At 44.9% G+C, this 13,000-nt stretch overlaps 1 protein-coding gene across 1 annotated transcript; it reads left to right on the plus strand.

The window, feature by feature from the left end:
* Positions 1-11,135: 11,135 nt before the first annotated feature.
* HTR1A (5-hydroxytryptamine receptor 1A) lies at positions 11,136-12,374 on the plus strand. Its single transcript, XM_058824122.1, has one exon. The coding sequence runs from the start codon at positions 11,136-11,138 to the stop codon at positions 12,372-12,374; it is 1,239 nt and encodes a 412-aa protein (XP_058680105.1).
* The last annotated feature ends 626 nt before the right edge of the window (positions 12,375-13,000 follow it).

The raw sequence follows: 13,000 nt of genomic DNA on the forward strand, positions 1-13,000 counted from the left end.
TTCTCCAGTAGGTATATCGTGCATAATTGCCCAATGGGGGCTTAAGCCTTCCTGTTGAACTCCAATTTGTGGTCACTCAACCATCATTTGTCTCGAGGAGTGGAGCTTCTTCCCACTGCAGTAATTTCTATACAACCAACTTGATTTTTTGCATTCAAGTGCTGGGGAGAGACACAAATGGTGTTTGGATCCCAGGAGACATAAAGAAAGGATTTCTGGTGATAGAAAGGAAGGATAGGCATTTATCACTTTTTGAACCTTATTTACTTACCTATCACTTAGTGATGGCCAGGTAGAATCATAGAAGCATAGAATCATCAAGGCTGAAAGAGACCTTTAAGATCTATCATGTCCAACCGTCTGCTCAGCACCACCACTGTTATCTCTAAATCACTAAAGCATGTTGCCCAGCAGCAGATCCAGATGCCTCTTAAACAACTCCAGGGATGGTGACTCCACTCTCTCCCTGGGAAACTTACTCCAATGCCTGACCATCCTAATAGTGAAAAAATGTTTTCTAATATCTAATCTGAATCTCTCCCATCTCAGCTTAATGACATTTCTTCTAGACCTCTCACTGCAGCAATGTAGGAGAGACCTGGACATACCTTCCTTTCAGGGAATTCTAGAGAGCAGTGAGGTCCCCTCCTGCACTCCTGTCCTCTTCCTGAGACCAAACAAACCCAGCTCCCAGACAAACCCACACATTCAGCAAATGACGGTGACACTCCTTGAGTCTCCTTTTGTCAACCATGCATTTATAGCAACCATTTTTATTTTTAAGTGCAACAGCCAAATCAAGTTGTAATTGGACCTTGTCCCTTCTAATCTTTTTCCTAGATGACCTCATGACATCCTTGTAGTTGTCCCAAGTCACCTGATCTTCCTTCTAGAGTCAAGAGATTCTCTTTTTTTCCTCACATTCCCACCTAAGCTCAACTTAATCAGGCTGCTCTTTTTCCCTGGTAACTTGTCTTCCTACACCTTGAGACAGACTGCTCCTGAATATTTCACAATTCCTTTTTAAAATACATTAGCCTTCCTGAACCCCTTTTCCTTCCAGGACTGACTCCCATGGGACTCTGTCAATCAATCTCCTAAACAGGCCAAAGTCTGCCCACCAGAAATCCAAAGAGGAAGGTGCTCCTCTTTCCTACAGCCAATATTGAAACCTCCAACATTTCTGATGCTCTGAGCACTGAGCAGCACATCACCCATCTGTCCTCTGTTCACAAACAACAGGTCCAGCAGAGCACCTCCTTGAATTCTGGAAAACTCATTTTCCAGTTGTATAAGGAGGTTCTCTTCCACACACTCCAGGAACCTCCTGGATGCTTCCTCTCTGCTGTGCTGTATTTCCAGCAGATACGTGGCAAGCTGACGTCCCCCACGTGTACAAGGGCTGGGGACTGTTCTGGCAGCTGCTTGCAGACCTCCCCAAGTGCCCATTCTCCCCAGCTGGCTGGTCTGTAACAGAGTCCCTGCACACCTGCACCCTGCTGACCTTCCCCAGCCTTCACCCTGAGGCTCTCAGCTGTCATCTTCATCCTCACCAAATTCAATACAAACAAAGCACTCCCTAACACACAGTGTTATCCCACCACTTCCCTCGCTTCACCTGTCTCTTCTAAAGAGTTTATGGCCATTCACTTCAGCACTCCAGTAATGAGAGTCATCCCACTACGTTTCCATGGTAGAAATCACCACAGAGGAGGATGCAGCTACACTTTAAAACATGAATCTCTAAATGAACATACAAGATTTGCACGAGTAAAAGAATTGGTAATTATTTTTTCTTGCAGTCCTCTGTTGTGTGTTTAGAGCCATATTAACCTGAATGATATTGCAGGCACAAAGAGTCATAAATTACATCTTCTGCAGTGCTTCTCTCTGTCACTGTCCTGCCATAAATACAAATAAATACAAGCAAATTTATCCCCATGGTGGCAATGTTAATCTGACATTAAGAAAAACAAAAACAATATCTGCATTTACGCAGGAACATTTTTTGTTTGAAAAACCTTAACATAATTACTCACTACAGTCTTGCACAAACAGAAATGGAGAATAAGCAAAATGCAATTGAATTCAAGGGTGAAATCATAATATTGGTTTCTTACTAAAACAGAATATAGTGCAGAAGAGGACTGATATAAAGTGAACAGTAAATGTGTGACTCCAGTGCTGGTTTTCATGGAATTGTCTTTAGAAAAACCTAAGAATAACTTTGTCAGTTAATGCATAAACTACGTTTTACTTAGTTTACATAATCAGTGTTGAGTGGGGGAAAATAGAATGCCCCACAGGGGAAGAAATAAAGAGGCTTTTGCCATATTCCTTTGTTTTCTAAAGTAGATGGACAGAAACAGGTAAAACCTGGCATTTTACTCTCCCCTCTGGAGAAGTGGAAAGATAGAAATTAATTGCTCCTTTCAGGGACATAACTCTACTCTTCTTTACAGTAATGCAATTGTGTATTGCACCAGACTACAAGTTAAAAAAAGCTCGTCTAGCCTTTCATGACTAACATCAAATTTGTCTTATCAAGAAAAACTGTGATGAACCTTGAGGGATACATGATGTACCGGATGCATAAAACATATCGTGACTCTTTTGTATGAATAGTCATTAAGAGAAAATTATTGGAGAGAATGGGTCTGGTTTATAAAAATTCTCATAACATCTTGTTTTCATGTTTCTTAGTTTTGTTTTTTGTTTTTGTTTTTGTTGTTGGGTTTTTGTTGGTTTTGTTTTTGTTTCTGCTTTTGTTTTTATTCTTGTTTTTGTTCTTGTTTTTGATTTTTTTTAATAGTGGCAAAGGTACGGGTGCTACAGTGATGAGTTCCTTATGTAAGTGATTGGAGACAGTCTATAATCAAACTAGCAAGCTGCTAGCTTTGCAACTGAGTTCATTGCAATATGTGCCTATGGGCAAGATTTTAACTCTCAAAAAGCCTGCTTGTAGATTAAGATTCCTGAAAGTTTTAGCAAGATATTCCACTACACTTACACAGTTGTAATGTGCCATTCACAGAGTTTTGAGGGCCTTGAAATCTGATCTGATCTGCTCAGGTGAGATTAGAACCAAGGGACTCCTGATTAGGTGGTCTCAGTCTAAAAGAACCCATCAGTTTTTATTTATTTTGAACTTAACTGAGTGACAATAGAAACTGTTAGGAAGGAGTTCAGATGACTCAGCTAGAAAGGGAATGCTGAATGTCTGTGGTAGGTGTGATAGAGGTCCTGAGAGAGCAGAAATTTTGCTTAGAGTTTAGAAATTTATAAATCATGATTAATGGGATGGGAGATCAGAGGGGAAAACTAAAAATCTAACCCAAAAACATTGGGAAAGACTTAATGTCATCAAAGAACAGCATCAGCATCCAAGATATAGCACGAAACATCCCATACTCTTTTACTAGTGTTAAGATTTGATCAAATCTCACTTCAATGTAGCAGACAGGATCTGCATGGCTTATCTTGATAGCCAACTCACTCATTAGGTTATATAATGTGTTACTCTCCTTGTGCTTCCAAGTGCCGTGACTAGCCAAAATAGCTGTTTGCCCACATTGTATGGTTTCCTTTGCTGCTGTCCTTTAAGGCCATCTGGTGAATGGACTGGAAATGAGGTTGGGGGATGCTGGCCTGAGCCACTCATTGGTATCCTGGCCTTCTTCACCATTTGCGTCCCTGGCCAACATAGGAGAGCCCACATTGCTGCTGAGATGAAGACATAGAACTGATTGTTTCCTAGCAACACTGAGGACACATCTAAGATCTGTCTGGATTCACAGACTGAGGTTTATTCTGAACTGGATTCATCCCATGCAAACACAACCAAGACAGGGTGGCAGTGCTGCCTTTCATCACTCTATACCCAAAGCCCTAGGATTTTTAAGACTGTTTGAAAATAGAGAGCAATTTCTTGAAGGAAAAAAAAAATCTCTGCTGATGGAATTGGGTAGCTGAACTGCTTTGGTAAGAACAGGCCAAGAAACACTCTTCTTAATATTGGATCATGGAAGGATTAAGGGGCTGCATGCTCAAGGTATCAACGTTTGTGGGTGTGTTTTTTGTGGGTCACTGAACTCCATTTGTTACATAGGAACACTGGGTGATTAACTTAACATGAAGCCCGCCAGTTAGCAGGGTGTTTAAAAGTTAATGAGAGTAACAACGAATGAGCCCTCACAAACTGGCAGGGGATGCTCCTGAGGGGCATTTCTGCCTTACACTGTCCCTGGCTGTACACTCCAGCTGCCCCAAGCACGAGCATTTGTGCATGGCCCAGAGGTTGTACCAGGAAAACTCATAAAGAAAAAGAAGGCATCAGCAGCTGAATAATTCCTCAAGAGAACATTTACTTCCAGCAAAAAAACCCACAACTTTTCTCCCTGACAAGGCCCCAGATTCTTTGGAAACATGATGGTTTACTACAACGGTGCCAACTAATGCCCCAGGTAAAGGACATTAATAGATCAGCAAAGACAATATCCTCATGGCCTTTGTCAATGTCACAGTCTGTGTGGGCCTCTCTAACTCCATGTGATTCATCTCTGTGTAGATAAAGCAAATTGCTTTTCATTTGAAAGGATAAAGTTAGTTTGCAAAGACTAGACATTTATTGTCTGTACATCAGCCCTATTTTCAGAAGCTGTATTTTTAAAATGATAGTATTATATTAATTTCAATGTGAGAAAATGGAAATGAAATCATAATAACATATGTATTTTTTAAACTGGCATGGACTAATATACTACTGAACTGTAGGCACTATTGCTGAGCTCCAGCCAGTGTGCATAAAATTTGAGAGTTTATATCCCTTATAAGCAATAATTTTGAAATTCTAGCTTCTGTCTTTGTTGATAAGGAGCCAATGATGCCATGTAATTTGTTTTTAATCTAACGTAGTACTGAAGTTCTGACATGATAAGAGCAGAAGAAGTCATCAGTTGTTATACCGGGAACTCAATTGCAAGATTCATATACCTTAACTTAGTTTTGGAAAATACTGATAAACTCATTTAGATTGGCCTGATAGTTAAAGATGAGGCCCATAGAGGTCTAGTTAAAGATGCTTTTTCATAACTTATTGTCCTTATAGAATAATTTTTTTCTTTGTCTCCTCTGAAGTGAAATACTATACATATATAAAAATGGCAGAAATTATCTTTGCAATAAAATTCTTTAGAGCAAAAATCTCCTTTCACTAAAATTTGTTTTAAAATCTTTTAATATTAATTGTTTTGAATTCATTCCCATTTAGAAGCTAGTCTTTTTTAAACAGAGGGCATGGGGTAGAGATAACAAACAAAAAAAAAAACTTGAATGTGTCTGCTACAATTTATCCATAAATAAAGTCATTAATGAGAGAAAAACTAGAAATTATTACAAAACTTGAAATATATTGGCATTTCTTGTTTAAATAGTTATGCAAATAATATATAAAACCTGTGAAAATTGCCTAAGATCCAGAACACTCCTGTAAGTGGGTATGTATTTTCTGCAAATAGTTTGAGCTAGTTTTGTATTTTGCTGTAAGATGAATGTGAATATTAAGTAAACACATTAAATAATCTTAATTAGCTATAAGGAAAAGTCAGATTTAACCAAGAAGTTCCTCAGTGCTAGTCAGCAATTTTAGAATTGTATATTGGATGTTATTAAGATGATTTATTTTGCAAACATTGAGAAAATATGAATTGTGACTGAGTATTTTTAATTAGATCGCAAATATCAGAACACAGTTTTTAAAAAACCATTCAGGTAACATTCTGTATTCTTGGGACTGCATTGCACCACACAAGTGATTTTTAACCAGCTCCTAATGCACCAGTTCTGTGTATTGCTGCCCCTTGCCTCTGACACGGGTGTGCTGATAAAAACCTCAGCAGAGCTGGAACATTGCTTTGTTCCCCACAGCATGATTAGAGATGACTAAGTAGATTCTCCCAGGGCTTCTCTGAAGTCAAACTCATTCTTAGCAGCTTTAGTATCAAGAATGTGCACAAATGGTTAAAAGACATTCTCACAGCTCTTCCTTCATCACAGGTGCAATGTGCTACAGAAAGGGCAACATAGAAAATGTAGCCTAAATTCAAGTTTTCACAAAATGTCAAAATTCTGAGAAGTCACCATAAACTAATGAAAACTTACATCCAAACAAACATGCTTGAAAGTCTCTCTACTTCACAGAGGGAGAATATGAAAGCAAATAGCTTCTAGAATTGATCTTATACTTCTAGACTTGCATAATATCTGCCCGATGATTTAGATAGCAAGCATCTCTGGTAACTGTTTCACTTCAGTGATATTGCTTGAATATACATAACCCTCATTTTAGATGAAATGTTTACCTTCTCTTCTATTACTTCCGAGAGTGCTAGCTGAAATGGATTATCCCCTTTTGTGAGCCCTGCTGAGTTATGCTGTAATTTTAGTTACTACTGTAAGCTCTTGGCAGAGAAAGGCAAAAGTACCAAATAGATATGTGTGTAAGTCATAAATAATTAGTATCTGTCTAATAAAAATGATGACCATAAGGTTGTAAGTAGTAAGGCAGTAAGTTTACTGTGAGGCAGCAGAATGGAAAGAGAATAGGACACAGGAACTTACCATCAGCCCACGGTTTTCTATTATGGCAGTGTCAAGTGGTATAAATATGGTCCATACTATGGGAGAAAAAGATAGACAGGCATTTCAGCATTCTGAGATGGTAGTTTTTCCTGTTTCTTACAAATTATTCCTCTGGGTTGACAGGCCCAGATTACTGATCTGCTTCTAAGTATGCAATAAAGAGGGAACAGAAATCTGACTGGCTTTGGTGCAGAGCCACCTGAAGCTGAAATAGCAGCATGTGAACCCAGCTGTGAACCCATCCTCGAGACATCTCAGAGCCATGGAGCAGCACTGCTGCTCAGACATGTCTGGCATGGAGCTAACAGATCTTCCAGGCCTGACCTCGGGTGCCATTGTTGTGTGTTTGCAGAACTGGGATTGTTGAGGAGCAGCTTGAGAGATATCTCAGCACTTGGCAGCACTTAACTCAGCGCTGAAGCTGAGTGATGTGCTCATGCTGTAGCCTCTGTTAGACCCCGGGTGATTCTTACAGGACCACAGGAATGTCTCATCGCTGCACAGATCCTAGTGGGCCATAGGTTGCCAGCTCTTGGCTGGCTGGACAGGGCTTCGTGGGCAATTATCCAGGCCATTTTCTTGCTCTAAAAGAGGAAAAAATATTAAAATGGCAAAAGGTGATTAGAAGTTGAAAATTTATGCTTTCTTGTTGTGTTATTGTACTGGCTTTGCAGTGTATTTACTCTGACTAGACTAATAGTAGGATTCATTAATTCTTTATCCTGTTTAGAAGTACAAGTTTGACTATCCAGGATTTCACAAACTAGCTATATCCAGAGACAGGACACAGGGAACAGCTCTACTACTGATAGCAAAAGTCACTTAGTTTCCTAGCTGATTCATCTTGTGCACAAAGTCAGGACTAAACAGTTTACCAAATCTAGACTAATTTTGCTCCAGAATAGCTTGGCTGAGAGCCATCCAGTTACAACACTAGCTTTGGCCTTAAGATTTTCAGTAATCTTCTAATATATTTTGGTTTTTTTACAGGAGAAAGCATAAATTTTTTAAACTACTGCAAAATATTTTGTGCTTTATGAAATGTGGGAGCAGATATCCTGAAGTGGATCTTATGGTGAAATGCATGTCCTTGTGTGAAGAGGATGTATTTAAATGATACAGCCACTTCAGACATTAAGTTCCTGTTTGCTTCTCTGTATTTTAAAGTTACAGCTGTTTCTCAGAAGGTTTTCAGCTGTGTGGAGTAGTAAGAATTCCTTTTGACTACACTTACAAGATGCCTAAATAGAAAATTGAAGAAGGTGCTATAGGTTACCTTTGGTTACACGCTTCCTTTCACCATTTTGGACCTTCTCTCACAGAAAACTGTACGCACTCTATCAGTTTCAGTGACCTGAAATAATTAATTTCCTTCTCTCCCTAGGTCCTTGACCCTTTTATTTTGAAAGTATTACTGGAATATAATTTCTTGAATATCACAAATACTGTTTTTATCATGGTGAAAAGTTAAAAAAACAAACCCAAGGTTCATATCCTTTTCAAACCAAAGTGTAATACGCAACCACAGGAACAAAAAGTTGCGAGTGACTTGTGGCATTTCAGTTTTACTTTGACGAACAGGTAATCCAGTCATAGTCTGAGAGCATCAAGAATATGTAGCCTCTCCTTTTCTATTCTTGAAAAGTGTGGAATGAAATTGCTCAGAAAAGACTGTTTTGACACCATTGTTAATACTTTTCTTTTTGTACTTACTGAAGACACCCTTGTTTGCTGCAGCTGTATCTTAACTGAATAATATTAGTGTTTTATTTTGACTTTTTAAGGCTTGTTAAGTTTTCATTTACTCTCAGATCAAGGTGGATTGTATGAGGATATGGTTTTCCTTAAGAATTTCCCTAGGTACTTTACCTAGGTTATCTAAAGACATTAGGAAATCATTTAGTTTCTTAAAAGTTTTAGTGGAATTTTGGTCTTAAAATGCTTAGGATTAAAGACACTCTCAGATCAAAAGAGTGAATTTTCCCTTCTTCTACATCTTCCACCTCCTACTCCCCTTCATCCCCAGTTGCCTAAATTGCTTCTTAGTTTAATTCGGAGAGAAATGACCTTCAAACCCTGAAAAAAATTAAAAAATTAAAGCTGATTTAAAAATTTTCAGTTGAAAAAGGACCCTGTCAACCTTTTCTCATTGAGTTTCTCGCCAAAATGTGTCTGGGATTGACTTCACTTGGCTATGTCAGCACAAAACATTTCTGGAAACAGTTTCCCCAAGAGCCTGCGTCCCCTGTGGCTTTGAAATGCTAATTTCAAGATAATCTAATTAGGCTAATGACTTGTCCACCATCATACAAGAAAGTTGGGTGAAATTTCCCTGCCTCCTAGACTTGCATTTCTATTTTATTTTATTTTATTTTATTTTATTTTATTTTATTTTATTTTATTTTATTTTATTTTATTTTATTTTATTTTATTTTATTTTATTTTGGCTGATAGTAAACAGCAAGAAGCACAAACTTTGATTTCGAGGAAGGAAAACACTCTTGAAAGAGGTAGTTGCTTAGAAGTCAACCATGCCATGCATTTGAGTTGACATTAAAAAGAAAATAGGTGTTGATAGTGAAGCCGTAATGCATACTTACCTATCGATTACATTTCGTCTGTGTCTCAACAGCATTAAGTCTTCATTCAGTAGAACACAGACCTTGTAAATGTTAGTACGAGACAAAAGGCATGCAAGGGTACAGCTCTGATCTGCTAATCCAGCTAATCTCCATGCTTTGGTCATTCACAGAGGGGATCGCAAGCCTAGGGGCAGGGAATTGCAGTCTCGAGCCCTCGTAAAAAGGAACTGGCTGGAAACTGTCCAAGTGTTTTGAAGCTGCAAATTCAACTTGAATTGTTCACTGAGAGACGGTGAAGGACACCTGAAGATGCGCAAAGCAGACTCTGTAAACCTCATCTCAAGCTTGATCAAGTTAGAATCAGAAAATCTTCCTGTTAAGCAGTTGTTTGGCTTTTTGCATTTACCGAACTTGATGGCAGAATTACAGAGCAGAATGAAAGATCACTAAAAATACTGAGCTGGAAGACAGTAGAAAACCTATTACAGAGGTGTGTTGGAAAACTTTTGTTTGCCTTTCACGGAGAGTGAAGCCTACAAACATCACCACTTTTTTTTTTTTTTTTTCCCTTTTTTTTTTTTTGTAACAGATTCTTCCCAGGTTTGCAACTGTTAGTTCTATTTACTGGATAATAACTGAATTGTTTATGATATGCCAATCTGACACTCTTTATTTAAGATTATTCTCACTAATACATTTCTCACTTCACTTTCAGATACAGCGTTTCCCCTCCTATCGGACTGAACTACAACCTACAACGTTTTTTGTTTTGGGATTTCTTTAGTAATTTTTACTACTTCTTTTTGCTGCTGTCGCCGCTGTTACTCTCGTGAGAGGACAGTCGTTTCTCTAGCGTGCCGTACCGCAACTCGCCCGTCGGAAGGGCCGGGGGGCAACGCTGCCGTCCTGCGGGGGGCTGGGCGGGCGGGCCGGCAGCCGCAGGGCCGAGGGCACGAACCATCGCCAGCTGGGCTTCCATCGCTGCATCAGCGCTGATCAGCGGGAGCTGTACAGGGCCCGGGCTGCTCACGGGTCCCTCCCGCGCTCCCGCACGGCCGGCGCCGCTCCCCGGGCAGCCTGGCAGCTCGCTGCGGCGGCCGGGCCGGGCCGGGCCGAGCGTCACGGCCTGGCCCGCCCTGTCCTGTCCTGTCCCGCCCGGCCGAGCCCCGCAGCCGCGCCCTCGGGCGGGCAGCGCTGCCTGCAGGTGGCGATCGGCACCTCCAGCGCCGCCGGCCCCGGGCAGCCCGGGGAGCGCTGCCCCCGCCGCAGCGGCGGTGCCCCCTCGCAGAGCGCCCTGGGCCCTCCCCGCTCTGCGCTGCCCCCGGAGCTGGTCCTGAGGGGCAGCCCAGAGCCAGCGCTGCCGGGCGCGGAGCTGGGGAGCGATTTGTAAAGGGCGGAGGGTAGGGGGGGGGGGAGGCGTAGGGAATTTATCTGCGGTGTCCCTGCAAACGACACGGGAATAACATCTGCGCCCACCCGACAATGGCGACCCAGCGAGCCCACCGCGGAAAGGGAGGAGGGGAGGGGGACGGGGAGAGACGAGAGTAAGGAGGGAGGGAGGGCAGGGAGAAGCGAGGAGAGGCAGAGCAAGGGGGAGCAGCCCGGGTGAGCGGCGGAGCGAGGGGCAGAACTGGGCAAGCGGCGGCAGGAGGGCCGTCCCCGCCGTGCGGGGCTGCGCGCTGGGCAGGGGCGGCGGGGATGGGCGGGCGCGGGGCGGCTCCGCCAGCCGCCGTCCTCCGAGCTTCGGCCGCCTCCCGCCGCGCTATATAGGGGAGGGAGGGGTGGTGGATCGGGGGGTGCCCGGCGTGGCGAAACCGCACGGGGCGCCGATGCGTCCTGCCAGGGGAGCGCACAAGTGACCGGCATCTCTTCCCATGTCTGTCTCCTGAAGCGACCCCCCCACCCCCCGCCGGCATGGATGTGGCCAACAATACTACCTCCCCAGCGCGCTCCCCCGAGGGGACAAGCGGCCCCGGCCTCGCCGAGATGACCCTAGGCTACCAGGTGCTGACCTCCCTGCTCCTGGGCACGCTTATCCTGTGCGCCGTGAGCGGCAACGCCTGCGTGATCGCAGCCATCGCCCTGGAGCGCTCCCTGCAAACCGTGGCCAACTATTTGATCGGCTCGCTGGCCGTCACCGACCTCATGGTGTCCGTGCTGGTGCTGCCCATGGCGGCCCTCTACCAGGTGCTGAACAAGTGGACGCTGGGGCAGGTCACCTGCGACATCTTCATCTCCCTGGACGTGCTTTGCTGCACCTCGTCTATCCTGCACCTGTGCGCCATCGCTTTGGACAGGTACTGGGCCATCACGGACCCCATTGACTATGTGAACAAGCGAACTCCCCGGCGGGCGGCCGTGCTCATCAGCCTGACCTGGCTTATCGGCTTCTTGATATCCATCCCGCCCATGCTGGGCTGGAGGACGCCGGAGGACCGCTCGAACCCCGACGCCTGCACCATCAGCAAGGACCACGGGTACACCATCTACTCCACCTTCGGCGCCTTCTACATTCCGCTTCTTCTCATGCTGGTGCTCTACGGTCGCATCTTCAAGGCGGCACGCTTTAGGATCCGCAAGACAGTAAAGAAAGCAGAGAAGAAAAAAATCGCCGACACCTGCCTCACCCTCTCTCCGGCCACCGTGAAGAAAGGCAACGGGGAACCCGGCAAGGGCTGGCGGCGGACTGTAGAGCCCAAGCCCGGCGCTTGTGTCAACGGCGCGGTGCGGCAGGGCCGGGACGGGACCGCCCTGGAGATCATCGAGGTCCAGCACTGCAACAGTTCCTCCAAGACTCACCTGCCGCTGCCCAGCGAGGCGTGCGGCTCCCCACCACCGCCCTCTTTCGAGAGGCGCAACGAGAAGAACACGGAAGCCAAACGCAGAATGGCTCTGTCCCGGGAGAGGAAGACTGTCAAGACCCTAGGCATCATTATGGGCACCTTTATCCTCTGCTGGCTGCCGTTCTTCATCGTGGCCCTGGTCCTGCCCTTTTGTGACAGTAAGTGCTACATGCCCGAGTGGCTGGGGGCAGTCATCAACTGGCTGGGCTACTCCAACTCCCTTCTCAACCCCATTATCTATGCCTATTTCAACAAAGACTTCCAAAGTGCTTTTAAGAAAATTATCAAGTGCAAATTTTGCCGGCAGTGAAGCCCGCCACTCCGGGACGGGGCAATGGGATCCCGTTACTTCCCCCCGCGCCTGCCCCGAGCAGCAGTGTACCCCCTCCCAGCCCCTGCACACCCTCGCCAAGGGCGGGGGATCCGGCACCCCCGCTCCCTCGCTTGGCGCCCGCCGAACAAGCCCTGCGGGCACGGCGGGGCTCGGCTGGGAACGACCGGGGACGCCCGGCCCGGGAGGGCTCCGCGGCCGCCCTCGTCCCTCCCGGCGCTCCCGCCTCCCTCCCACTCTCCATCATTCTGGGTAGACTTAGGGTTTGCAGGTCGTTGCTTGTGGTGGCTGTAAACCATAGTGTCTGCCCGAGTAGCATCGGTAAAACAAAACCACCCTATGCAGGAAACCGCCGTGTCGGGGATTATTCTTGGATTTACGAGGCGACGGCAGTGGACTGGGTCCGACCTCGGTCTGGGGGTGTGAGTATGGAGGCTGAAGGCGACTCCTCGAGCCGAGGAAGGAGCTTTGGGCGCGTTGCTTCCCTGTTTGTGAAACCCTCAAGTGGATGTTCTTGCGGGAAAACCGCCCGTGTTTAGTAACGTTGAAAAGTACTTACAGCAACGTCCCCGTCTGTGTTACGTGTGCCTGACAGCCATCCTGGT

The sequence above is a fragment of the Ammospiza caudacuta genome, chromosome Z (genome assembly GCF_027887145.1).
Source record: "Ammospiza caudacuta isolate bAmmCau1 chromosome Z, bAmmCau1.pri, whole genome shotgun sequence".
Taxonomy (NCBI): domain Eukaryota; kingdom Metazoa; phylum Chordata; class Aves; order Passeriformes; family Passerellidae; genus Ammospiza; species Ammospiza caudacuta.